Source organism: Camelina sativa, chromosome 16 (genome assembly GCF_000633955.1).
Source record: "Camelina sativa cultivar DH55 chromosome 16, Cs, whole genome shotgun sequence".
Lineage (NCBI taxonomy): Eukaryota > Viridiplantae > Streptophyta > Magnoliopsida > Brassicales > Brassicaceae > Camelina > Camelina sativa.
This window is the reverse complement of record NC_025700.1, coordinates 4,098,913-4,124,456: the sequence shown is the minus strand read 5'-3', so window position 1 is coordinate 4,124,456 and position 25,544 is coordinate 4,098,913. Positions and strand designations below refer to the sequence as shown.

At 37.7% G+C, this 25,544-nt stretch overlaps 5 protein-coding genes and 2 long non-coding RNA genes across 11 annotated transcripts; 5 read left to right on the top strand and 2 right to left on the bottom strand.

Moving 5' to 3' along the window:
• On the bottom strand, positions 97 to 9,555 carry LOC104749679 (myosin-12-like). 3 transcript variants are annotated; one of them, XM_019238602.1, is made up of 41 exons: positions 9,432 to 9,555; positions 9,231 to 9,268; positions 9,018 to 9,146; positions 8,742 to 8,885; positions 8,498 to 8,643; positions 8,252 to 8,408; positions 8,122 to 8,180; positions 7,865 to 8,024; positions 7,631 to 7,780; positions 7,409 to 7,545; positions 7,166 to 7,312; positions 6,855 to 6,956; positions 6,718 to 6,775; positions 6,544 to 6,645; positions 6,393 to 6,430; positions 6,162 to 6,288; positions 5,913 to 6,083; positions 5,705 to 5,836; positions 5,510 to 5,616; positions 5,344 to 5,404; positions 5,065 to 5,242; positions 4,645 to 4,850; positions 4,285 to 4,404; positions 4,080 to 4,178; positions 3,750 to 3,965; positions 3,542 to 3,681; positions 3,352 to 3,453; positions 3,081 to 3,189; positions 2,953 to 2,997; positions 2,816 to 2,875; positions 2,529 to 2,699; positions 2,280 to 2,438; positions 1,998 to 2,204; positions 1,755 to 1,904; positions 1,600 to 1,670; positions 1,418 to 1,517; positions 1,272 to 1,328; positions 1,134 to 1,190; positions 829 to 909; positions 647 to 729; positions 97 to 563 (listed from the first exon to the last, which is right to left on the bottom strand). In XM_019238602.1, the coding sequence occupies exons 2-41, from the start codon at positions 9,231 to 9,233 to the stop codon at positions 431 to 433; spliced, it is 4,674 nt and encodes a 1,557-aa protein (XP_019094147.1). In that variant the 5' UTR covers positions 9,234 to 9,268; positions 9,432 to 9,555; the 3' UTR covers positions 97 to 430. The 3 variants fall into 3 exon arrangements, with proteins under 3 accessions (XP_019094147.1, XP_010469656.1, XP_010469655.1); XM_010471354.2 differs by having other exon boundaries at positions 2,280 to 2,435; XM_010471353.2 differs by having other exon boundaries at positions 97 to 729.
• On the top strand, positions 589 to 7,932 carry LOC104749676. Of its 2 annotated transcripts, none has more exons than XR_002036085.1 (10): positions 589 to 675; positions 1,253 to 1,360; positions 1,472 to 1,562; positions 1,664 to 1,779; positions 3,096 to 3,199; positions 3,288 to 3,440; positions 6,849 to 7,028; positions 7,149 to 7,382; positions 7,510 to 7,564; positions 7,845 to 7,932. It is a non-coding gene; the product is annotated as an uncharacterized LOC104749676 (long non-coding RNA). The 2 variants fall into 2 exon arrangements; XR_761458.2 differs by having other exon boundaries at positions 3,070 to 3,199.
• LOC104749678 lies at positions 8,153 to 9,907 on the top strand. 2 transcript variants are annotated; one of them, XR_761460.2, is made up of 5 exons: positions 8,153 to 8,242; positions 8,353 to 8,411; positions 8,520 to 8,637; positions 8,759 to 8,801; positions 9,035 to 9,809. It is a non-coding gene; the product is annotated as an uncharacterized LOC104749678 (long non-coding RNA). The 2 variants fall into 2 exon arrangements; XR_002036086.1 differs by lacking the exon at positions 8,153 to 8,242 and adding an exon at positions 9,833 to 9,907 and having other exon boundaries at positions 8,319 to 8,411; positions 9,035 to 9,742.
• LOC104753343 (cation/H(+) antiporter 21-like) lies at positions 11,113 to 13,642 on the top strand. The gene is made up of 3 exons (XM_019237683.1): positions 11,113 to 11,491; positions 11,592 to 12,133; positions 12,368 to 13,642. Exons 1-3 carry the CDS (start codon positions 11,113 to 11,115, stop codon positions 13,640 to 13,642), a joined length of 2,196 nt encoding a protein of 731 aa, XP_019093228.1.
• Positions 13,677 to 16,095, bottom strand: LOC104749675. The gene is made up of 4 exons (XM_010471351.2): positions 15,372 to 16,095; positions 14,710 to 15,090; positions 14,549 to 14,640; positions 13,677 to 14,458 (listed from the first exon to the last, which is right to left on the bottom strand). Exons 1-4 carry the CDS (start codon positions 15,948 to 15,950, stop codon positions 13,768 to 13,770), a joined length of 1,743 nt encoding a protein of 580 aa, XP_010469653.1. The 5' UTR covers positions 15,951 to 16,095; the 3' UTR covers positions 13,677 to 13,767.
• Positions 17,579 to 18,268, top strand: LOC104749673. Its single transcript, XM_010471350.2, has one exon. It carries the CDS (start codon positions 17,623 to 17,625, stop codon positions 18,052 to 18,054), a length of 432 nt encoding a protein of 143 aa, XP_010469652.1. The 5' UTR covers positions 17,579 to 17,622; the 3' UTR covers positions 18,055 to 18,268.
• Positions 19,109 to 20,722, top strand: LOC104749672. The gene has a single exon (XM_010471349.1). It carries the CDS (start codon positions 20,259 to 20,261, stop codon positions 20,622 to 20,624), a length of 366 nt encoding a protein of 121 aa, XP_010469651.1. The 5' UTR covers positions 19,109 to 20,258; the 3' UTR covers positions 20,625 to 20,722.

Genomic DNA, 25,544 nt, shown 5'->3' with positions numbered 1-25,544 from the left:
CAAACTATTATACTATTAGGATATGTGTCATCATCAACATATAAAGACCAAATATAGCATTGACTTGTTTAGTATTTCTTTCTATCAAATCCAAAATTTATACAAATCCAATCTCATTAACATTCATAATATTCATTACATCATCACTTGACAAACAAAAAAAGGGTACACCATGTACCATATGAATGAACCTTACTTCTGTCTATACACAATGTACATTGTAAGGGATAAATCAAAGAAAACCCCAAACAAAAACCAAAAAATCAAATAAAGGAATCATAAAAGCTTCTTATTTCATTGCTTCATGTAAGGAAAAAATATAAAAAGCTTCCACTTCTGTAATATATGCAAAATTCAGGACTTAATTAATTATTTAATATAAGATTCGCACCCGTTGGAACCTTCTAACGGAGAGAGCAGGTTCTCTTCCTTACTCCGGCAATTTCTGGAACAAGAAGTGAAAATCAGACCGCTGGCGGAGAAGCGGCGGTGGATCGACGTCGGAGAGATTAATGTTACCACCGTGAAAGGACTGCGAGACATCTTCCACTGAGAAAGGAATGCTGCAAGATCACGGGAAAGGAAACAGTGAAGATTCGAGAGTAAATTAGGATGAGAAATCGAGAAATTTTGGTCTTCCGCGTACCTTGAATCGACGTCGAGCAAAAATGAAGGGTAAGTCATATTAACTGAATCTTCCGCCATTAGTTTTCTCATCTGGTTGATCACCTTTTTTTTTTTTTGGCACGAATCGTTGAATCATTTGGTTTGTTCTGTGAATTTTCTTTGAAGTAGTTTTGGAGTTGGTTTGGTTGATTCATTACTTACCTCAGAGGAGAGTCCTTGAGTTCCATATTTTTCGTCCCAAAACATAGTCCCAATTCGATATACTTGTGGAATGCTTAGTACCTGAATGGCAAATTAGGAAAAGACTTCTGTTAAAAAGTTGCAGTTATTTTCCATGATCAGCTATTTGTGTAGCAATCAATAACTGGGAGTAGGACTGTAGGAGGGTTTAGTGTTGTGCCATCTTGTAGTTCTCTAGTTTAGTTTATCCAATTAGTTTGCTTTTAGTTGTGCCGTAGTAAGATCTTTGTATATGCTTTGCAAAAAATTTGGTTTAAGTTCTTTACCGGGCATATCTCTTTTATGATCTCGTCCAACGATTTCTGTGTATTCTGATGCGAGACCTGTAGAATTGTAATGTATATCAAATGCTGAAATTTCACCAATTATGTACTTTCACCAATAGGTATGGTTTGAAGTTGTACCAGAAACTTCACTGCTTGCCTTATGTGTTGAAGTTCATCCCATGGTGATCGTGCTGCCTGTTGGAGACACAAGAGAAAAAAAGAATTATGTATCTTTGTCTTATTTTTGATCTTTGCATAATTTGGAAATCAATGCTTTAACCTACCTCGTCGTCTGCCTTCAGGCACCACTGTTCTAATTCATGCAAGCCCATTTTCAGATATTCTCCGTTGCTAACCGAACAACACTCTCGGCGAAGCAACAAACTGCCAGAAGATAACTTTGCAAGTCAAGCTACCTCATATCTAAATGTAGGTACTTGTGTCCTCTGCAATATATTTTCTGTACCTATTGAAGAGCTGCACATTGATGTACGAGAAAACCTGATGGAAGAGTTTTCTTGTGATCATAGATGGGACCTGGAGATCATTAAGACGCAGTCAAGAAACAGGAGAAGATAGATTAAGCTTGAGATGAAACTCTTCCAAAGTTCATTCTCTTACATGGTTCTCTGCCATAAAGGTTAAGGTATGTTCAAGCTTTTTGACAATGTTCTGCCACTGTACATATGATGCCTGTTGCTTGGCAACTGTAGTTAAGTGGATGCTTTTAGTCACGTCTCGCAAGGTTCTTGCTCTTGTCGGTCTTGGTGCCTGATAAATCTCACATATAACACATTATTAACATATGTGATTACCAAATCATTCAGATAAGTTCCATAGTAACTTGATGAATGATGTACTTACATGGATACAGAGATTGAGTAATGGGTTTATCTCTTTCTTTAATTTATCTCGGATCATTCCATATGTTTTCTCAACGTATGCTGCTAAGTGTTGCTTGAATAGTAAAGCCGGGTATTTAGCTTCGATCATCTGTTGGTCATTTGATATCCCAACCATCCCACTGTAGCCACTGGCTGTTTCCAATCCCACTGAAGATGATTGCATTCCCTACAATGTTTTTACAAACTATTACTAAGGCTCTTCCAAATTGATTAATCGGAGGTTCACTTTTACCAAGCTTACTTGGACCAATCTTCCAAATAGTGTAGCCTGGGGTGATCTATTACGTCTTGAAGCCGCATTATTCGTATTGCTGAATTTGAGTGTAGATTGGAGAAGATATAAGAGGGTAGAGCTTGTTGTGAGCCAATAAGTTAGTTCCCTCGTGTCATCTTGGCTCTTCTGGACCAAAATTAGTATAACTTGAATATAGAGTTCCGGTTTCAGAGGGTTCAGATACTACTTTCATAGCCATTGTCTTTAATCTATTACCTCAATGGACGATCGGATTATATGAACAATTTTATCAAATATATTTGTTTTCTCTGCTTCAAATAATCTCCACTGAAGTAGTGCCTTGTACACTATCCAAGCTGCCACAGATCTGTCGTTATCAAACCTTCTCTCATCCGTGAGGCATTTTATCAGCATTTCATGGCTCTCCTGTGCAGTAATGGTCATTATAAATTGTTCTATAGGTTACATTGAAATATCTTTTGCTAGCTTTCGTTGGTTATCAATTTATGCCTCCTTAGTACAAACAAGTTCTCAAATGATACCTGTTGCCGATCTGTTAGAGACCCTTGTTTTGCTAACACATTGATTGGATTCCTTGGCTCCTGAAAAACAATATAGCAAGGGATGAGGTGCTGCTGTAGAGTACTATTTCTTAATTGGGACTAGCAAGTTACCGTACCTTTGTTGCCTGAATCTCTTGTGTTTGATGTCCATTTTCAAGATCCTGTACAGTTATATTACATTAATGCAAATTGTTATACATATTCTTTTGACTTAGAAAATTATATGTTGACAGAAGTTTTGTACCTTCTCGGACACAAGAACTCTTTCAGGAGGCATTGTGTTTTCTACAGAAGCTGTCTGTCTTCGAAGAGATTCATTTTCTGACTCTAGAATTGCAACCTTATCCTTCAGGCTGATAAGAGGTTTTCTTTTAGATATGCAGATACAGTTTCATATTTTTCATTTTTTTATATAATTCAGGTCGACTAATTTTTTTTAAAATCCATGCAGCTATGTCTGATAGAAGAAAGGAATGCACTAGGCTGACAAAACTGATGAGCTCACAGAACCGTACCTGTTTAACTCTCCAGACTCTTCGACCCTTGTTGAAGCGGCCAAAGCCTGCTGGCGCAAGACCTGATTTTCGGATTCAAGGTTTGACAGGTTCGTTTGTAATCTGAAAATTACCAACAATACTCATAAAACCTGACTGCAAAACAGGAATATGATGTTAAATGCCTTAAGAAACTTAATAAAATCTATACCGTTCGATGATCTCTCGGAGTTGGATGGCCTTTGATTTTGCATCTTCTGCTTCAGTTAGACTTGCCTTACTATCTCTTTCAAGTGCAGAACATTTTGCTTCAAACTCCTCAATTGTTCCTTTTAATTTTGTTACCTCAGCCTACGTTTTGAAGATATAGTATCAGGTAAATTATCTGCTACTTAATGTAACTTTTAGCTAAACTTTACCTCCAATTCATTGTTTTGACTGTTCAGTAAATCCACTTGAGTGCTATCTACAACTGGAACCTCTTTGATGACTGGTGGAGCTTGTTCAATGGTTAATTTTGCTGCTTCTTTCTCTCGTATGATTGCAGCTTGGGCTTCATCTAGCTTCTCTTGCAATTCAATTAAATTATTTTGTAGTTTTGCGATTTCTTGTGCTTTGGCTTCTTCAAGATCAACCTAATGACACAGTTAAACGTGGGCTTCATTTTGGAACTTTCAACTCTAGCATTTCATCCAAGGAAATCAAATAGCAGAACAAAAGAATCTAGTTTCTAACTTCGTTGACAATACCTTTTGATGCTTCTCTAATTCGAGACGCCAGGTTAGCTCTTCCACACGTTTCTCTAACTTGTCCTTGGCTTCCTTGAGCGCCCCATTTTCTCTTGCAGCCTTTTTGGAAAGATGTTATTGTTAGTGATATTTTGATTTCTATTGCTTGCCTCGTAGATATTAGATTGGTTTTTATGTGAGTAATCAATCTAGTAATGAAGCTTACCATTTTGAGCTTTTTGAGCTCTTTTCGAGCTACTTTTGCTCTCCATAGACATTGTAATGCTAATGTTGCTTTTTTGTGCTGTTTATAAGCTTCTTGAGCATGGTGTCTTCTCCATTCCCTCTGTTAGAAGATATATCAGTAAGACTTATCATCAAAGTATATCAAAAATCATCTTCCCCGTACTGTTTTCCTCTTCCACACTATTTAACTTGTTCCCTTATGGGTGAAGAATAATCCAAATTTTAAAAGAATTTCTAACCTATCCTTGAGAAGAAACTAGTCTGAGATTGTAGAAGACAAGTCCAGAAACTTTTGATATTTTATAGAGAATTAAGGTGTGAAGTAATCAAAATCTAGTACCTGAACTATAATTGCTGCCTTTGTTCTTCTTCTGTGTCTATGTTTGTTTCGAGCAGACATTGTCCGTAAACCAGTCTGAATAACTGATGCTGAGGCCTGTAGCATGGTGTAGCTTTTCCTTGCTATGTGAGCACGAATGTTCTTTTGGATACAAATTGAACCAGCTTCTCTTCGCATGTTTTGATACAACTTGCGTGCAAGTTGAGCTATATAAGCAATACACATGACACACAGTTAATTTGACATATACTGTTACCTGGCTGAAATTTTGATCATTTTGTGACACTAGATTTTAGACAAGGCTGCTTATATTCTGTCCGTCCATAGTATTGATGGCTCTATTGATAAGTTTAACAGTTCAGTTCATAGCTTTGTGTTGGGTAGGGTGTTACTATTAAAAGATAGGTAGAAGAATAAAACCTCTCCAAAGTTTTTGCATATAAATTGTAGCCCTTTTCTGGCCAATGAACTCTTTTCTTGTCAAATAAGTCCTGATCTGCCTCTGAATGAGTCTAGTGGCACCAGCCAAGACCTCGGTTCTTCTTGCATCTAGTTCGGCCATCTGTCCGGCTCTAAGAAATATCTTTGTTTTCCCTATCTGAAGATGAGTAATTAGAATGCAAGCTTAGATTACACTGTTAGCATTGGGTTGGCTATTTGATTCATATCTGACATTCTTGTACCCTGAGCTTGACATACCTGATAGCCTTTTAGACCCATCTTGTTGCAGATTGAAGCACATGCTGACTTTTCGTCGGATCTGTCAATAGATCATGTAATATTCTCAGTATTGACTGGATCAGGATATATGATAAAACTGATAATTTGTCTGTCTTTTCTAGACTTTTCCTATGAGTAATTTTACCCCTCTGGAACATCTGTTGCTAGCATCACAAAACGATCTAGGAATTCATCGAAAGCTCTTTTTGTTGGATAACCAGCACAACTGATTCTTATAGCTTCCAGTACACCCTGTTCACATATCCAGATCTGCTGTTAGCAAATACCCCTATAGAAAACATGAACATATTGAAATAGGAATCCTGAGGCTCTGGCTTACTCCGCATCTTAGTTGGTTTAGGACGTTGTCATTCTCAAAAATCCCGGGCTTTAGAACTGCATTTGGCTTCACACATCTAATATAATGGGGCTCTGTTGTGTTCAGCGTCTCCATTAGAGCTTGGAGTTGTTGCTGGGTGTAGGTAGGTTAGGTCAGGAATCAAGAACTTGAGCGATGTGAAAATGATATATAGTTAGTAGCGGCTTACCTTGAAACGGGTCCCAATGGATGAAAATTTGGACTGCTTTGATGCGTCCTCTGGAAGTGGTGGAAACAAATTGGCGACAAAAGAGCACTTAGATGCATCTAACAAAGCTTGATGTTCTGCCACAACATAATCCTTGTTCTTGTCAAGAAATTGCTCTGCTGAATACGTTACCTGGATACAGAAAAGCGTTCTTAGTAACTAACTACCGTATATGCTTCAGCTTAGCTTCTAAAACTGTGTCTGTCTCACATCTCCTGCATAGTGGTTGACAGTGAAGGCTGTTTGGGCAAGCTTAGGTTTGCTGAAACGCTTGTGTCCTTTATATGTTTGATACATCTTCTGTGCAAATGTCTCATGAGTCGACTTGGGGAACATGCTGAAAAGGTGAATCTTATGATTATGCGAGAGGACCCAGTTTACTTCTTACTATGGATTGATATTGTGATACTTTCCTTCCCTTACAAGTAGGATTACACTTACCATGCTTCATCAAGTAGGGCAATTATGCCTCCTGGTTTCTGCAAAAAAAAAAAAAGATGTCATTGATAATTTTCTAGTGCTTGTTCATGTTGTGGAGGAGTCAATGTGGCAATGTCATCCAGATTTATGATGTTTGTTGCATAGTTTATACCTTCTCAATAAGATCTAAGACATCCTGGTTATCAACAAATTCAACATAGCTCCAGTTTATTTCCTCCCTCGTGTATTCCTCTTGCTCCATCTTGAATACATGCTGCAGAGAAATTTTGTTCCATGTAAAAAAGTTGCTTGCATGTGAACAGGTTACAGTGGTTTTATTTTCTACCTGATTGAAATGCTGTTGTAACTTCTCATTTGTCAGATTGATGCATAGCTGCTCAAAACTTTGAAACGAATAGTGGAATTATATCATAACTTCTGTATGTACCCATAATTCAGGTTTATAATTTCTGTCAGGTTTACCTGTTGATCTTGAAGCTTTCAAAACCATAAATGTCGAGAACTCCGATCAAGCTTTTAGCATTCGGGTCTTGACCTATTGAACTGTTGATCTTATCCACAATCCTGCCATTATTGAGTTGTGCATAGGTCACGATTGGAGATTGCTCAAACTGAGAACTGTTTATCTAGTTAAAGGTGTGTTCGGTCTCTCCTATGATGTGTATGCAGTTTCTATCTTACCTCTGCGCCATTAAAATGCCTGTAGGGCAGAGCGTCTTTGCCTAATGATTTTTATAATATCCATTTTTGTTTCAGGGGTTGGATTTACATACCAGTCAAACAACCTGGAGTATACTGTCTTGGCTAAAGCATCACGGTTTGAAGCTGCCGATTCTGGGTCAAGCGGCTTTGTAATGTTACCATCTGGAGTTACAATTACACGCTTGCAGAGTGAATCTTCCATCATCTTCTCATTGCACCTACGTCAAGTGAATAATTGAAAATGTGTCAGCATTGCCATAGGAACTCTGCAGGACTTAAAGTCTAGTGGTAAAGTATTTTCTAGTTGAAGATACATGAGTAATTCTGCTGCTGTTTGAAGATGATATCTTGATTTATCATCCCTGATTTTTGAAGAATCTGCTTCTTCTCCTTTGATAAAATTGACATTTCCAAGGTGGAGAATTGCAGCGACGACGCGGAATATGGCATCCTAAAGTTGAATTTTTGAGGTCAGTATTTGAAGTATCTATAATCATATGTATCCTAAGAATGAGATTCAGGAGGTTGAGACAAACCTGTGCCTCTTGTCCAATGCCCACAATGTCCATGGCATTTCTGGTCTCTATATACTCTCTTGCATCGTCTACATTAGAAACCTCGTAGCAGTTTGTCTGGTTTAGATAGTGAAACGTCCTTGGATCCCCTACCTTGAATTTCTTAGCTTCCTGAAAAATCAAAATTATTGTTACAATCGTTGTATCCTAATTTTTCCAGCTCTATTGCTTTTAGGATTGTTACTGAAGACTTACCTCAGGAGGTGCTGCACAGAGCATGTAGAAGCAGTGGTAGTTCCTCTCAGGGTCTGAGACTTGGCAAACACGAGACCGTTCGAGAAGATAAGTGCGGATTGCAGCTCCAGATATTTTCCCACGCTTGTCAAATTGGATCTCAACAAATTTTCCAAACCGACTGTTGAAGAACCAAGAGAATTACAAAGGAGTCAAAACAAAAGATGCCAGCAGAAAAAGGAATTATATGTCCAAATTAAGAGTTTCATAGGCACCACCTTGAATTGTTGTTTTTCACTGTTTTGGCGTTACCAAAAGCTTCTAAAACTGGATTAGACTGGAAAGAGAATAATTTAGAACGGTGGAAGCATTTATTCGAAGTAGATAAAATCAGAGCTAGTAACTCACTTCTAAAACTTGTTGTTCAACACTTCTTCCTTCAGTATCTGATCTGCCTCCCATGAATGCTAGATATCTCATGAGCATTTTGGTTGTTTCTGTTTTTCCAGCTCCGCTCTCCCCACTGACCAAAATAGACTGGCTTCTTGCCTCATTTATCATCGCCCTGGTATGTATGTTAAGATTTTTGGTGAGCTAAGTTCTTTACAGTAGCTGGATAAAAGTCTCTACTACTCAGAGATTAACAACTTATACCTGTAACTGGTATCTGCAACAGCAAACAGATGCGGGCTTAGCTCTCCAAATGCAGCTCCTTTATATTGCTCCATCATATGGACACTATACAAATGCGGAAGTCTTTGGAATGGATTCACCGCGATCAAGATGTTTCCGGTGTAAGTCTGTTCTATCCAAGAGTTTGCCATTAGATAATCTCAACATCCGACTTTCAAAAGTTTGAATAATGGAGTGTTTTACATATCTGTCTTAAATTACTGACATATATCTCGTTTAAAGCAAAACGGCAATCGAGATTGTGGAGGACCCCTGGCTCATGGAGGTAAGCCAGTTTAGTCATGTCGTCAACTCCTGCAGGCGGTGCCTCTGTATCCTTTGGATATATACTAGAAATACTAGCAACAGCCTGTAAAAATCAATCTATACTTCAAATTCTTCTATAAAATATGTGAATTCCATTGTTAAGGTCCATGGTTAAAAAGATCAAAATCTTTTCTATTTTGTGTGGTTTTATATCAAATGAAAGGTAGTTTCTCACTGTTTTCCCATTTGCAGTGACTATTTTGGCATTGGTGCCTATGATTTCAATCACTTCTCCACTAATCCATGCGAGTTCTGGATCCTCGACCCAGACATGTGACCCGAGTGTGATATTTACAGGAGTCCCCTATTCATCAAAACAAGCCTTTCAATAGTCTCATCTTAGAAGAAAAGATAGAATATGTAGCAGAAAGTTCTTGGGAAGGCTTACCATATTTCAGAGCTCTTCCAAGCTCTTACGCTGAGAATCTGCAGTAGTTGAAGTAAAGAGAAGGTAATTTAGATAGAGAAGATTAAGCTCTTTGAGGTAGAGAGAGAGACAGAGATGAATCACAAAAAGAAATGAAAAGGCGACTCTGAATCCAAGAAAAGCCATAGGATATTCTTATCTAGAATATGACCTTTCCCTCACCTCTATTCTCCTCCAAGTCTGTTCACTGTTTTTGCAGGTTTTAGAGCTTAAGATGCAGCAATGGCGGCACATCAACTTCTTTCAGATATTCTCTCTTGGGTCATTTGCTTTGAAAACCATGCTTGAGCTTAAGGTCACTCTACATATTTTTCTCCTTTTCAAAGCTTTATGATGCTTCCTTTTGAGTATGAATGGGGTCCTCGTAGGTTAAAAAGAATGTGAAATTGCTGCTTTTCGAACTTTAAAGTTGTCTGCTTTACATTTTGATATTGCTACTGCACCAACTTTTTCACTTGATCGGCCATTGGCAGGTACTGTTTAGCTGTGAAAGTGAACGTTTTTTTTCTATTTTTCGTTGAAGACAATAATGCCCTTTTACGTTTGGTTTCCATCTCTTGCAGAGCCAAAAAAGGCTCAAGGGACTTGTAATGGACGTGCTTAAACTTGAAGTCATCACGACATCACCTTAAAAAGTGTAAAACTTTAGTCAAATATGATTGAAAGTTGCAGATGTATTTTAAACTTTGTGTGTGAAGGTAATGGCCGGTGGAGAATCTCCGGTGGCTGTTGAGGCCGGTGGCCATTTGGATTAACTTTTCCAGCTAGACTTGGCTTTTTTTCTTTCTTTCTCATTTTTTATTTATGGTCGAAAGTGTTGAGTATATAGCTGTCATATTTTTGCTAATTTCCTTGATCCAACAACATCATGATTACATGTGCAACCCTGTGTTTTAGTTTATTTCTTAAATTAAATAAAAAATCTCTCCTAGTATCTTATACTACTATTAACTAATAATCTATCAAAAGCACATTACATGAAGAAGAAAAACAACAAGGAAAAAAACAAAATGTAACTTTAAGACCAACCCAAACAAAATTTGACTAATTTCATCCTCAAAAGAGAATACAAAAAATAACAGCTACAATATCAGTACCCTCCTCTTTGACATCAAACCGTAAAAATCTATAATTAGCATTGACAGAAAAAAGAAAGAAAAGAAAAAACAGGTAGTAGTAGCTCTCTCACCTATTAATGCAATAAATTAAAGACATGATTGAACACAAAAACATTTTTGTTACAAGGAACGGCCAAAAACCTTGAGAGGGATTTTAGAGTATCCCGTTTGTAATCGATGGCCAATTCCTCAGTTAATCCTGGACCTCCCCAAGTTGAATTTTATGAAGTCAGTGCCTCTCGGTTTGGTAATATCATGTGTTATAACCAAGCGTTAATGGACCTTGTCGGAGATCATAACGGAGAGGAGAGCGGAAGCTCTCTTACAGCCGCTCTTCCTGTCTTTGTGACGCAACTCTGTGTTGCTAATCTCAGCTACCGCCTTCTCTACTATTTTACTCGGCCTCTGCGTCTTCCTCCTTTCGTCGCTCAAATCCTTGTGAGTCATCTAATCAACTTCATTGTTGTAGCGAAATTACAAAAAATCAGTTTCTTATGATTTCTATTTTGAGTTTTAACGTAAAAACCAAACTGAAAAAAAATTCTAGAATTTGTTCACGTACAAATATATTGCTCGTACGTATTTTTACAACATGATCCTATGATAATTGTAATGATTATTTTGCTTTTTCTCTAAATAATTTGCAGTGCGGATTATTGTTCAGCCCGTCCGTGCTCGGCAAAAAAAATTGGGTCCTGGAACGTTTATTCCCTTATAGATTTACAATGGTTCTCGAGACATTTGCGAACTTAGCTCTCGTTTACAACATTTTCCTCCTCGGTCTCGGCATGGACTTGAGGATGATAAAGATCAAAGATACAAAACCAGTGATCATAGCCATTGTTGGCCTCGTTGCGGCTTTACTTGCCGGTATTGGCTTTTACTACCTTCCCGGTAACGGAGACCCCGACACGATCCTAGCAGGTGGTATTTATTGGTCGCTTGCGTTTGGCTGTACAAATTTCCCTGATCTTGCTAGGATTCTTGCGGATCTCAAGCTCTTGCGTTCCGATATGGGACGTACCGCGATGAGTGCAGCCATTGTTACTGATTTGTGCACTTGGATTCTCTTCGTTATTGGAATGGCGAGTTTTAGCAAAGCAGGTAACCAAAACTAAGATGAATTAATATTCCCTTGTGATTTTTTTTCCCCCTTTAGAACTCACAAACGCCCAAGGTGATGGGTCATTATTTAATTTTTAAGGTGCACGGAATGAAATGATGCCATACTCATTAGTATCAACCACAGCTTTTGTCCTTTTCTGCTACTTCCTGATCCGTCCTGCAGTGGCTTGGACCTTCAACAACACCGTCAAAGGAGGCCACGTCGATGAAACTCATGTTTGGTTCATTCTAGCCGGTGTTATTCTCTGCAGCTTAATGACCGAACTATGTGGTGTCCAGTCAATTACCGGAGCTTTCTTGTTCGGTCTCTCGATCCCTCACGACCACATCATTCGAAACATGATCGAACAGAAGCTCCACGATTACATCTCTGGAATACTTATGCCTCTTTTCTACATCATTTGCGGTCTAAGAGCCGATCTTGGTTATATGTCCGAGTACGTGAGCGTCAGAACGATGGCTTTGGTGATTTCTGCCTCGTTTTTGGTGAAGATTTTGTCCACGGTTGGTTGCTCCATCTTCCTGCGTATACCTTTCCGTGATGGCTTAGCCATTGGTTCGCTTATGAACACCAAAGGAACCATGGCATTAGTCATTCTAAATGCAGGACGAGACACCAAGGCATTGGACGTAATTATGTACACTCATATGACGTTGGCGTTCCTAGTGATGTCAATAGTGGTGCAGCCACTACTAACCATTTTTTACAGACCAAAGAAGAAAATTGTTTTCTACAAAAATCGAACCATTCAAAAACACANAATACCTTTCCGTGATGGTTTAGCCATTGGTTCACTTATGAACACCAAAGGAACCATGGCATTAGTCATTCTAAATGCAGGACGAGACACCAAGGCATTGGACGTAATTATGTACACTCATATGACGTTGGCGTTCCTAGTGATGTCAATAGTGGTGCAGCCACTACTAACCATTTTTTACAGACCAAAGAAGAAAATTGTTTTCTACAAAAATCGAACCATTCAAAAACACAGAGGAGAGTCAGAGCTTTCAGTATTAACCTGCGTCCACATGCTCCCTAACGTCTCCGGCATAACCAATCTGTTACAACTCTCTAACCCCACCAAAAGGTCTCCACTTAACGTTGTTGCCATCCACCTAATCGAGCTAACGGGTCGCACCACGGCTTCGTTGCTCATAATGAACGATGAAGCCAAACCGAAAGCTAACTTTTCGGACAGAGTCAGAGCGGAATCCGATCAGATCGCTGAGACGTTCGCAGCTCTGGAAGTGGACAACGAAGGGATTCTGGTTCAGACCATCACCGCGGTCTCACCTTACGCGACCATGCACGAAGATATTAGTTTGTTGGCTGAGGACAAACAAGTCAGCTTCATTTTAATGCCTTACCACAAGAATATGATGTCAGACGGTCGGTTAACCGAAGGAAACGATGTCCACGCTGAAATCAACAGAAACGTTTTGGGCCACGCGCCTTGTTCGGTTGGGGTTTTGGTTGACCGTGGCATGATGATATTCCGGTCTGAATCTTTCCGAGGCGAAACCACAAAGAAAGAAATAGCGATGATATTTGCTGGAGGTCGTGACGATCGAGAGGCTCTGGCTTTCGCATGGAGAATGGTGGGACAAGAAATGGCTAAACTCACGGTTGTTAGATTCCTCCCAAACCAAGAAGCTTTAGTCTCGGCCGGGACAGCTGGGGTTGAGTACGGCAAAGAGAAACATATTGACGAAGAGTACCTCTACGAGTTTAACTTCAAGACAAAGAATGATCCGTTAGTGACTTATATAGAGAAAGTGGTTAAGGATGGCCACGATACGATCGCAACGATTATGGAAATGGAAGAGAACAATTCTTACGATCTTTACATTTTGGGAAGAGGGTATAAAGTAGAAACACCTGTGACCGCGGGATTAATGGATTGGAGTAGTTTTCCTGATTTAGGGGTTATAGGCGATACGTTAGCTTCATCAAACTTCACAATGCAAGCTTCGGTTCTTGTGGTTCAACAATACTCATCAGTCAACAAACAAACCGCAGGTAACAACAATCAAGAACCTGTCCAAGGTGCTCCTGAAGCTACACCTTTCATGGAAGACGAGGATGATGAAGAGGGAGATCGATATCATATCGGAATGCGCAAATGATTTAAGAGTTTTTTTCTCATTCCATATTTGTATACAAACTTTAGAAACTTGTAAGTTTTTTTTGTTCACATAATCAATCCAAAGAGTCATTGGTTATGAAATTACGATTCCTAACAAGAATTATGTTACCGAGTTTCCCCAATGGCGAATTCAATATGCCCAAGTAGAAACCGTTGCAGCTTCTTTCTTATATCTTCGACTTTCTCGTTGGTTTCTGTTCTGTTTAAGATCAGATCATCGAGCCAGTGGTTTACTGCTTTTAGGTGGACGAGAAGAGAGTCTTTTCCATTTGTTTCTTCCTTCACCAAGAAAGTTCCTTTGTTCAGTGAGTTCTCCAAGTATTTCAAGAACCACTGGCTAGAAACTCTGACTAGCTCGTCCGCTAGACTTGCTGACTCCTTTAACCTGCTTTTACCTTCTAAGCTACTTCGGTCAGAAACAGAACGATGTTTCATCGCAGGAGGAGGTTTTACACCCTTGTAAGCTGTGTTTCTTGGACTTAACTTCTCCTTGGGATTCAGTTTTTCAGATGAGTTTTGTATAACAATGTAATGATGATGATCAGCAGCAGCCTCTTGCTTTCCAGACTCTTTACATAAGTTGAACTGAGATAAACCGGTCACTACCGCAGCTTGAACCCAAGATGCTGCATTTTTATTAGCTGCTAGTATACATGAGCCGTTGTTTCGATTTTGAGTTAGCAACATATGGACCGCTTTGCCTGTATTCTGTGTATTATGGTAAAGCTCCAAGAACCGCCGTACTACTTGTCCCGTAGATAATTTCTTAGAAGAATCACACAGCTCAGCAAAGGTCCTGAAGGAACAAAGTCATATATATGCTATTATTAATGATTCGAAAACGCTTGTAATGAAACTGGTCAAGGGTAAAATAGAGAAGACATACTGCAAACTGAGTAGAACAGACTCCATGGCAGATGCTTCCTCCAATGCGCTTACTGCTCCCGATACTGCTACTTGCCTATTTGATGAGACTTCCTGAAAGGAGAGGTTTGAAACACATGACTACTAATACTTAGAGTCGCTAGATTGATCCAAATACTGTACCTTTCCAAGCAATTGAATGGCTTTTGGGAGTCCACTCCATAAGATTCTCTGATCAGACCAAGTCATGTGACTTGAAGGCAGCTTAAAAAGCTCAACTGAAGGAGCCGCCACTGCCTTTGACAACGACGACTTGATACCATCTTTTGGAGATATGGTCATGGATATAGGTGATGCAGGCTTGACCACATTTCTATTTCTTACAGCCGGGGTTTCGCAGGTAAGGTGATTTAATATAGGTGACTTGATACCATCTTTTGAAGAAATGGCCATTGATATAGGTGTTACAGGCTTGACCACATTCCTGTTTCTTAAAGCAGGGGTTTCACTGTTAAGGTGCTTTGATGGGAACTCACTCTTTGGCAGATTCTTATCAGGCAAGACCTGCAAAATAAACATAGATATCTATAGAATCAAGAAAGATTCACACTCCAAGTGCAAGCCAATATCAAATTGCTGCACTATCTACAAGAAGCAAACTTTTAAGGTCACTTGAAACAGCTTAAAGAACAAGAAACCCTAAACACCGCTTCCAAAATCAAAATGCAATAACATGGATCAAACAAAGCGATTCACCGAGCAAGAAGCAACAACTTAAAGAACAAGAAACCCTAAAACTACTCAAACAGAGCGATTCACAGAAGAGAAGAAGATGGAAGATGTACCAGTTTGGGTTTGAGACGTGGGGAAGAAAGAAGCAGAGCGGCGTCACGACGATGAGTCACAGGAGGAGGAGGCTGATCCCAACAACTCCTTCTCGCGGAATCCAAACTCATCCTCCTCATCTCAACAAGATTCTTCTTCTTCGTCTTCGTCGTCCCCGGCGAAACAGAGGCCTGGGTAAAAGGAAGAAGCAAATCGCTAGAAAAAAGATCACTAGGGTTTCCAACGCAGAGCCTCCGCTTGGGGACTGGTTTCAATCCACGGATTACAGGAACAGGGCATCCTTTCTCAATGTGTAAACCACCGAGGATGTAAACAAACTGCCCTAGCTGGATTTCATCGGAGCGTATAAGATCAGCGTCGTCTCCGGCGGAAACGGCGACGTAAGCGGCGTGGAGAGAGTCAGAGACTTTGACGAAGAATGCTTCGCTACGCCATTGGTCGTCAGAGAGACAGGGGACGATTTCTATGACTTGGAGGAGTGGTGAGCGGTGTGAGGAGAGTAATGGCGGTGAAGAAAGTGAGTTACCGGCGGCGAGGTTGAGAAGGTTGGAGAGAACTCCGGGAGTAAGACACGCCATGGTTGTAAAACAGAAGCATCTTTTGGGGGAAGGAAGGAAGGAAGAAGAGTAGTTGTGAATCTCAAAGAGATGTGTCTTGGGGAATGTGAAGAGTTCGTCGTTTACTGTGTCGGGAAAAGTAAACAGTTTTTGTCAGAATGCTAAAAAGCTCTCTCTCTCTCTGCCTTCGAGATTTGATGGGCAAAGAGTAAGCTTTTGTTGGTTGCAGGTGTAAAGCACGAGCCTTTTTGTCTTTTTTTTGTTTCTTTCTTTTGTAAAATTCCTAATTGCAAAATTGATTGTCAGGGGATTTGTTAGCTAGCCTAGTTCCAATCCAACTATTTGGAATGAGACAAAGACATATTCTCTACAGATAAGTTTTCTTCTGTTTTTTGTAGTTAATAGGCTTTCATGCAACGTTTTTCCAATTGGGCCGACTACTGGTTGTGTCCTTCTTGTCAAGTTTTGGCCGAGTTAAGGACCGAACTGCTGAATTGTTCCAAGGTGACTCGCTTCGAAATCTAAAAACCGGTTAAAATCGGTCCACAAAATTTAAGTTCACCATTTTGTTTAGTTAGGGACCCTAACTTAGGGTTTGCACACACCAAAAAAAAAGTTGTCTTCTTTCTCTATTTTGTTATGTTTTTCCAAATTTATAATGGAAACTCAAAAGTCGATGTTGTATTGTATTATGATGGGCCAACTCAAACTCAAAAGAACCTTTTTGTAAGAATGTTTTCATTAAAGGCTTGTTTAATACACCTTCTAGTAGAGAACACAAGTGAACTGTCCAATCATATTTACTTACTTGTGTTTGTGTTGACACTCCAACTAGTCCATCAGGTCTTACTCGAACCAACCATCCTTCCATTAGTTTATGAATTTGCTTTGATTGTACCTTTGTTGTTGGTATCTCTTTTCAACCACGCTTTTGCTACCTTTATCACCATTACCGAAAACGTACATGATAATAAGTTTCAATTTAAACAGATGGTTAGATTGGCGACTGAGATGGATTTTTATCAATTAATATTTGGATTGTGTATCTTCTTTGCTTGAGCTGCAAAAGTGATAGATACTCACTCTTGTTGTCATTCTAGAGTAAAAATTTTGTTTTTCTTACTTTAGGTTTCCAATGCATATGTTTGCTAAAAATACCAATTTTATCCAAATTATTTTAATATTTTGACCAATAAAAAAATATTAAATATATTAAATAAGGGATATAATAGAATATTGATCTATTTTCTTAATTTGTGTGAAAAGCTCTAGAACGGCAAGTAAAAAAAACCGGAAGGAATACAATCTAAAAGATTTAAAGTTTCAGTGAACTATCAACTATAATAAAGTTTTATAGAATAAGTTCAACGAAACTATATTCAACTCGATTACATTGTACTTTCTAGCATCTATCCAAATTGGCATTGAACTAACTATATTTTTCAATACCACTGAATCTATTAAATTCATCCCAAAATATGAAGAATAATAAATATATGAGTCACACTTGTAATCATTTCTTAAATTTATTTATAAAGCAAGTAATACTCCAAACACTCACAGTCACCGACCTCTTACGTTATAATTCGAAAGTGAAAATAGACCTATAACTACCCCTCCTAATTAAGCTCTATATAGTTGTCTCCTCTGAAAAAAAAAAGAATATTAGATCCACTCTTTTGTATGATCAACCATGGGAAATGAAATAATAAGCCCGACCAAGCCACGGTTTGATCTAAGCATGTCGAAAAGAACTAGAAAACCATGGTCTAGTCTCATCAACGATATGCATCACCTTGATTTATCCACCCAAAGCTCACAACCAAAACCGGACAAAGAACAAGAGAAAATCGAAGACAAAGAAATTGATCGTCAGAGTTTGAACAACCTGATGAGATGCGAGGAGAAATCGAATGAAGAAACTAATGTTAACAACAAGAACTCTCTAGGTCAACATTTCGGGGATGACGAGGGGATCAAGCAGACGATGCAATTGGTGGTGAAGAAAGAGAAGCTAGGTGGTGTGAAATTCAAAGGTATGATGGGTCGTTATGTTAAGGTCTGGAGCGGTTTGATAAAGGCCAAACGTGACCGCAAAATGCCGGTCTTACGGTTCAAAACTTGATTTCCGTCGTATACGTTTCATGTACGTGATCACGTCTATATACCTACATTAGATATGTTACTTTCGTATTATTGATGTGTACCGTATATTTTTGGCATTTTGTTTTTTTTTTTTGTTTATTATTATTATTTACGAATCTCCCTACATAAATTTTGTTATGTGTATCGAGCTTTTACCAAATTTTATTATCTATTAGCTTAGTCTTTACGTTGTCCGACTTGTTTGTCCTATATATAGTCTATCTTGTAGTCGATCTTTACCTACTGGTTACGGTTCACGGATATTTATGACTGTTAACTTTCAATTCTTTGGTAGCTCTAAAAATTTTAAGTTTTTTTCCTTCTTGATAGAGTAATTTTTTTTGTTTTTGTTGTAAGAGGAAAAAAAGCAAAACATAGAAAGAACCATAATTATAAAAGTAACAAAAAATACTGCAAAAGATTTTAAAAAAACCCCGTGTACAGTATAGGAATAGTCTTTTTGATATTTTTCATTTCCATACATATATTAGATTGGGGCTCCCTCGAATATTCCCGGTAGTTGTTAGAGTGACACATGCATGATGATATAGGTAATAAAGATTAGCAATATAACTGGCGCTGTCTCTTTGTCTATTGTCATACAATACATATAGTTTTCTGTGTTTTCTTTTCAATACAATACAGTACTGGCTTACTGGATCAATCCGAATTAAGTTATAATTTATATACAGAAGCTAGCGATCTTTATAGCTAACCTCCAAATTACTGATGCTTTCATTTCCGATGAACATAACGTAAATAAATACATAATAATAACTAGAATAAATTTAAAGATATCAATATTATAAAATAAACATTCTAACTCATCCATATGATCTTTACTCTCACTTTTGTGCTATTATAATAAAATGTGTGAATAACTTAAGATGCCATGGACATCAACACTTAGCTTGTACCTATGTACATCTTTTGGTCCTATTTTGTTATACATATATTTAAAGCAAAAAAAAAAAAGAATATATATATATATATATATATGTATAAGGCCCAAAAAAAAATATAAGGCCATCCCGAAAAGATACAATATCAAGTTTGAGTTCTTTGTAGTTAAATGCGTTTAGTTTGTCCAAACTATAATGTATGGGTGTTGTTATGTTATGCATACGAAAAAAATACCTCTTATATATATTTTACGAAATGTAACAAAATTACGAGTTTCAGTACTTAACATCTTGAAAACATATTTCACGTCATAGTTCCTCTTACAATAACTATGGCCTAGAATCTTTATCCTTGAAAATTTTCCTGCTCTTTGTTTGAGTTTCCGGCTTATTCGACTTCTATTGTTGTGTGGTACGTAGAAAAGTATTTAAAACTGAGTGCAGTATAGTATTGGTTGAAAGAATAAATAAATGAGAAAGTATCAGGTCACCTTCCGCGTATGGAAAGGTCGGTAGTACGTGGCAGATTGTCATTGACCCTCAGTAACCGGCAAAAAGCAAGAATGTTTAATTAAAGTTCCAAGTCAGCTCCTTTTTCATTTCCTTTCTAATTAGGCTTCCATTTATACAATTATACAGTACACAAATAAAAATACGCTTTATTTATTTCTTTTGCATAAAGAAGATTTCTGCAGTTGACCAAAAATATAAAAATGGAAGATTTCTGCGATTATAATAGGATTTATTCTTATTCTACAATTTTTAATCGTATTTCAGTTCAGTGATTTCAGTAAAAATCAAATACTTCTATATCAAACTATATTATAGAAATACCAAAATTTGTTGCTCATATCATATTATTCAACATATATTTTAAATCACATTTTCAAGAAAATAAATTAGATCTCGTAATTAGTTTGATTCGGTTAGTTCTTTTCTGTTTGTTTGGTATGAAAATGTCAGTTAGTTTCACTCACACTCTCTGGTTAATCCAGTTTGATTCATAAACCTAGCTGTAAATTTAAATAATATATATTCAGATGGTCCAGTATTGTATAAATTAAATTTGTATTATATATACAAACATACTTAATTATATTCTTGTAGAATCCGAAGCAAACATTAATTGTTAATGAAGTTCCCTATATAAAACCAACTTCAAAACCTCCAACTTCTTAATGTCAAAACTCAAACATCAAAGTCTCTCTCTACAACAACAACAACAACAACAAAAATCTCACCATCTCAATAGAAAGCAAATAAACAACAATCAAGAGTCTAAATGGGGAGATATCAAGAAGGAAGCAGTACTCCAGTTCCATTACATCTCTGCGTCTTCGTCTTGATCCTATTCATGTTCGTAACGATCTCATGGTACGCGAGTTACGAACCAGTCATAGAAGGTTTTACGGATCAGTTCAAGCTTGCTCTCATGGCATCTCCTCTGCTTTTGCTCTTGGCCGTCCATTTTCTATCCGACGATGGAGGTGTAGGAGGGAAGATGACGTCGTCGATACCTCTGAAAGAAAGAGAGTCTTTGTATAGAGCTGGAGAAACGCCATGGGGAGTAGCCTTCATGTTCGTCTTTCTCTTCTTCATGGTTTCTCATCAATCTCAGTTTCAAGAACGTTGGTTTCCTCTTTGGTGAAGAAAACCACAACGTTTTTGGTTGGTCTAGCTAGTAGTATTCGTGACTTCCGCTTTGGGTCTAGTATAATATGGATTCGATGTATCATGTATGTTAATTGATTTTTTTCGTGAGCTGAAACATTTTATTTGAATTAAATTTGAAATAATTTTTTTGTTATTTTGTTCTTCATTATTAGCAATTCATTTAACCTACTTATAATGAGATTCTTTGTAAAGCTCCCATCGCTACCTTTTAGTAGGTCCATTTTCATTTTCAATCTATGAGTCCGCCTTCCTTAATAGGCATCTCGTCCTTTCACTAAATCTGTGAGCCTATCTCTATCCGACGACTGGTTTGCTACGTCCGAGAGATTTTAACTACTTTTTACCATTCTTATAAATCACCACATGATCTTTCACTATGTTTTGTCCTCACTTGCATAGTTTCGACAGTCATTTTCCGGAAGGTCACCCATCCTGAGACTATTCTAGCATAAACACGCTTAACTGTAGAATTTTCTTAGAACATTTGACCGAAAAGATAAGTGCACTATGGTGACATAGGTGGCCAAATCAATTCTTTTAAAACTTCTCCGCAATCCGGAGTGTCACATTATTGCTGCAGAGATTATTGCCGAAAAAATTTGTATAAAATCGGATAATATATGTAGAAATCTTAGTTGTTTATCCTTTTTTTAATACACTAATTTTTATCTATCCTAGTTAAATTCTTTTAATTGTCCTTAATGATTCTTTTTTTTTTACTATTTTTATTGGCATTCCAATATAAATTTTTATACTTTTAATGTTATTTTTATAAATATATTTTTCAATTAATATAGTAGGATTATGTAATCTTTTAATCACTCTTCCCATGGTATTTTATCATATAGGTATTATGACGAGAGCAAAAGATTACTATATGATTTTGTATCTACCCCAAAATAACTATATATGGACAGTGAAGTATAATATTTGTTTATTTGCCAATTATACCATTTAATGTACTCTTTTAATTTCTTGTCTCATGATAATAAAATAACGATGTTATGACGAGAGCAAAATATAATTACTATAGTAAGTTTTTGGTATATATATGCACCAAAATAACTATGGCCAGGGAGGTATGTAAAGTTTTATATATGTTCATTACTTCATTTGGGGTAATCTTTATGTTGCGCAAGTGCTAAACTGGTCAATATTATCCTTGTGAGGAACAGTATATCATCTCGACCCAAACTGAGGATCGAACCGAGGGACTAAGGTTCTAGTCCACAATTCATGAGTTGGTGTTCATTCATCGATCACGTACTTAAAATATTACTTTTCATGTTATGGGTTCTAGAAAAATATGGCGTGTCCTTCCATTTGACCGGATAAGGTCTAAGTAACAGTATTATGTCCATGTCCGTTACTTCCACGTCTCTGCCTCTGGTCAAATACGCAAGGCGCTCTCCTTCTCTATAAATACAATGAATTTTTCAGCATAACTTAAAATTTTCAATCTCAAAGCTCATCTTCAAATCTTGACACAACCCCCAAGAAAGAAAGAAAAAAAACATTTTTGTTACCACCCTAATAATTAACTCTTTTGTCTTATCAAAACTCTTCTAATAGGTATTTCTATCTATTACAACAAATGGATGGATGCTTGGGATTGGGAACGATGTTAATGAAGGTGGCCTTATTTGCTCTGATTCAAGCTTTGGTGTATCTCATCCTCTCGAAATCGTCCAATGTTTTCTCTAGATCGAATTCGTTGAAAAGAGCTTACAGTTTCCGGCCTACGAGGTCCGTCAGCATCCGCCAAATTCTGATGGCACTTCAAGATATGCCTGCTGGCGAAGAGATGTCTCCTTCTTCTTCATCATCTCTTACTTCTTCTTCGCAAGATGATGCATTCGGCGGATGTATCACCATCATTGTTCTTCTTCTTCGCAACGACAAATATATCACATCTTAACGATTTTTATAGGAAATTTTGCACTTACATCTACTTTCCACTTAATACTCACATTTACACACACTTTCTATTATCTCTATACTTTTTTTATCTCAAATTACAACTTGCACTCTCTAACTAAACGAATTTTGTCTTTCTACTTTTTTCTTTTTTCTTCTCATTTCTCTCTCTATTTTTTCTTTCTTTTTTAATATTTTTTCCTTAACATTTGTTTTTCATTTTCATTACTAAATTTTAAGTTTAGTAACTTTAGTTGTTGAAAAAAAAAGGTAAATAACTTGTAAATAAATATTTTCTGCATCTTTCAATATTTTTTCTTTCCACAAAAAGAAAAATTTATAAATCTAATCTAAATCAAATACAATTGAATTGATGTTCATAGTCAAATCAACAATTTCTAAGTTCAAACAAAATTAATTAAACAATTTAGAAATTAATAAATTTATTTAACTAAAATTTCACTATATAAATTTATTTAACTAAAATTTCAGTATGAAATATATTGTTTGTCTACATACTTTAAGCTTAAATTAGATGCATAATGGATTAACAAAATATTGCATTCATAAATAATTATCTATTTGGATAAGTTTTAAGAAACTTTGATTTGTTATCAGTACCCCAAAATTCTATTGGTATCCAAATGAACATGAATATATGGATTTGATGTTGTCGTTGTATTATAAACTCTAGATCTCTAAAACCAGCAAATTCGGTTGGTATCCACATGACTATGAATATATGGATTTAATGTGTTGCTAGTACCTGGTCATGTGTTATGGATTTGATAACAAACTTTGATGTGTTACTAATACCCACATTTATGGTGATGTGTTACTAGTACCCACAAGTTCTATTGGTATCCACATGACCGTGAATATATGTATTTGATGTTGTTGTTGTTGTATCCTAAACCCTAAATGAAACGACCCGACCCGTTTTTTTTTAAATACTATATATATAATTAAGCATCCCATACTACTTAATTAAATCAACCCAAACCACAAAACATCATTTAAACCAGCCATAACCATCTTACACAGCGGAAACGTACAAACAATACCAAACCAACATATCCTTAATACAATAACATTCCTAACCATTCTATCCAACAACCTATCATAACTCTAACCAAGGTTCCAACACATAACCATAAATAACCAACAACACACAAATGAGACCCTAGATCATCCTCCTCCTCATCGCCTTGATTCCACGTTCACACTTGCCTTTACCTGCACCGCAAACACAAATTGAGATGCATGAGTATTTAATAAACACTCAGTGAGGCCATCCTCCCATCTACTGGGCTATACACACAAGCAACTGAGATTCTATTATTAAAGCCAACAACCAAAACACAAACAACACAACAAACCAGGAAAACAAGACTCATCAAGTCTCGTGTCGACCGACACTAAGTCAGTGTCGATCGACGCTAACACGTCACTGGTGTCGACCGACACTAGGTCGGTGTCGACCAACACTCAACCNGATGTGTTACTAGTACCCACAAGTTCTATTGGTATCCACATGACCGTGAATATATGTATTTGATGTTGTTGTTGTTGTATCCTAAACCCTAAATGAAACGACCCGACCCGGTTTTTTTAAAATACTATATATATAATTAAGCATCCCATACTACTTAATTAAATCAACCCAAACCACAAAACATCATTTAAACCAGCCATAACCATCTTACACAGCGGAAACGTACAAACAATACCAAACCAACATATCCTTAATACAATAACATTCCTAACCATTCTATCCAACAACCTATCATAACTCTAACCAAGGTTCCAACACATAACCATAAATAACCAACAACACACAAATGAGACCCTAGATCATCCTCCTCCTCATCGCCTTGATTCCACGTTCACACTTGCCTTTACCTGCACCGCAAACACAAATTGAGATGCATGAGTATTTAATAAACACTCAGTGAGGCCATCCTCCCATCTACTGGGCTATACACACAAGCAACTGAGATTCTATTATTAAAGCCAACAACCAAAACACAAACAACACAACAAACCAGGAAAACAAGACTCGGTCAAGTCTGGTGTCGACCGACACTAAGTTGGTGTCGACCGACGCTAACGCGTCACTGGTGTCGACCGACACTAGGTCGGTGTCGACCAACACTCAACCAACATGGTGTCGATCGACACCACCTTCGCAGAATCGATCTGCACGAAGCCGAACGACGAACCTCCGTTCCAAACCGCTTCCAAACCCTCCCAAACTCTTCCAAACTTCTCAGGAACCTATGGGAACATGAAAACAACCAACCCACACAAGCAAAACACCACAAACACAAAGAAACAGCCAAAACAACAGAGATCTCAGGCTTAGATCAGCCATGGTCAAGCACTCACCTCTTTTGCAGGAAGATTCTCACTCAACAACGACGAATCCAACACTTAGAAGCCTTTTTCTTTGTTCCTAACACAAGATCTTCACTCCACAGCAATAGATCTCTCAAGAATAACAAAGGATCTCACAAATCTCTCTCAAAAATGTTTTCTCCTTCTTCTCTCTGCTTCTCTGTCCAAAAACGGCTAAAAGGACGAAATAAGTCGAGTTCCCCTTTTAAACTCGAGTTTAGGGCTTCTCTAAACCAACCACGCAAACCGGACGATTAAAATCGAACCAATCGAACCGTCAGCAAACGGTGTCAACCGACACCACATGTGGTGTCGATCGACACCCTAACCAAAATTCCAGAAATTGGTTCGCGGGCGTTACAATTCTCCCCCACCAATAAGGATTCGTCCTCGAATCCCGCAACATCGTCCCTCCACCAAGAACCTCCGTGCAACCGTCACCACGGCCTGCACAATATCCGACCGGACTGAACAATGTCAGCCCAAAGTTTTATGTGCAGCTGTCGCAACAGCCCGCACATCCACGTGACTCAACGGTCCACACAGCCCTGACTCCACTAGTCATAACAACGCAAAAAAG

What these genes read in the sequence shown, in the direction of transcription:
- LOC104749679 (XM_010471353.2), bottom strand. An exon ending in GCATTGGACAAGAGGCACAG is followed by an intron (nt 7,546 to 7,630) that starts GTTTGTCTCAAC and finishes ATTCAACTTTAG; the next exon opens with GATGCCATATTCCGCGTCGT. An exon ending in CCTTTATGGCAGAGAACCAT is followed by an intron (nt 1,671 to 1,754) that starts GTAAGAGAATGA and finishes AATGATCTCCAG; the next exon opens with GTCCCATCTATGATCACAAG.
- LOC104753343 (XM_019237683.1), top strand. Translation starts at nt 11,113, where the DNA reads ATGGTTCTCGAGACATTTGCGAACTTAGCTCTCGTTTACAACATTTTC. An exon ending in GGCGAGTTTTAGCAAAGCAG is followed by an intron (nt 11,492 to 11,591) that starts GTAACCAAAACT and finishes TTAATTTTTAAG; the next exon opens with GTGCACGGAATGAAATGATG. An exon ending in ATGCAGGACGAGACACCAAG is followed by an intron (nt 12,134 to 12,367) that starts GCATTGGACGTA and finishes CGAGACACCAAG; the next exon opens with GCATTGGACGTAATTATGTA.
- LOC104749675 (XM_010471351.2), bottom strand. Translation starts at nt 15,950, where the DNA reads ATGGCGTGTCTTACTCCCGGAGTTCTCTCCAACCTTCTCAACCTCGCC. An exon ending in CCATTCAATTGCTTGGAAAG is followed by an intron (nt 14,641 to 14,709) that starts GTACAGTATTTG and finishes CTCTCCTTTCAG; the next exon opens with GAAGTCTCATCAAATAGGCA. An exon ending in TCTGTTCTACTCAGTTTGCA is followed by an intron (nt 14,459 to 14,548) that starts GTATGTCTTCTC and finishes TTGTTCCTTCAG; the next exon opens with GACCTTTGCTGAGCTGTGTG.
- LOC104749673 (XM_010471350.2), top strand. Translation starts at nt 17,623, where the DNA reads ATGGGAAATGAAATAATAAGCCCGACCAAGCCACGGTTTGATCTAAGC.
- LOC104749672 (XM_010471349.1), top strand. Translation starts at nt 20,259, where the DNA reads ATGGGGAGATATCAAGAAGGAAGCAGTACTCCAGTTCCATTACATCTC.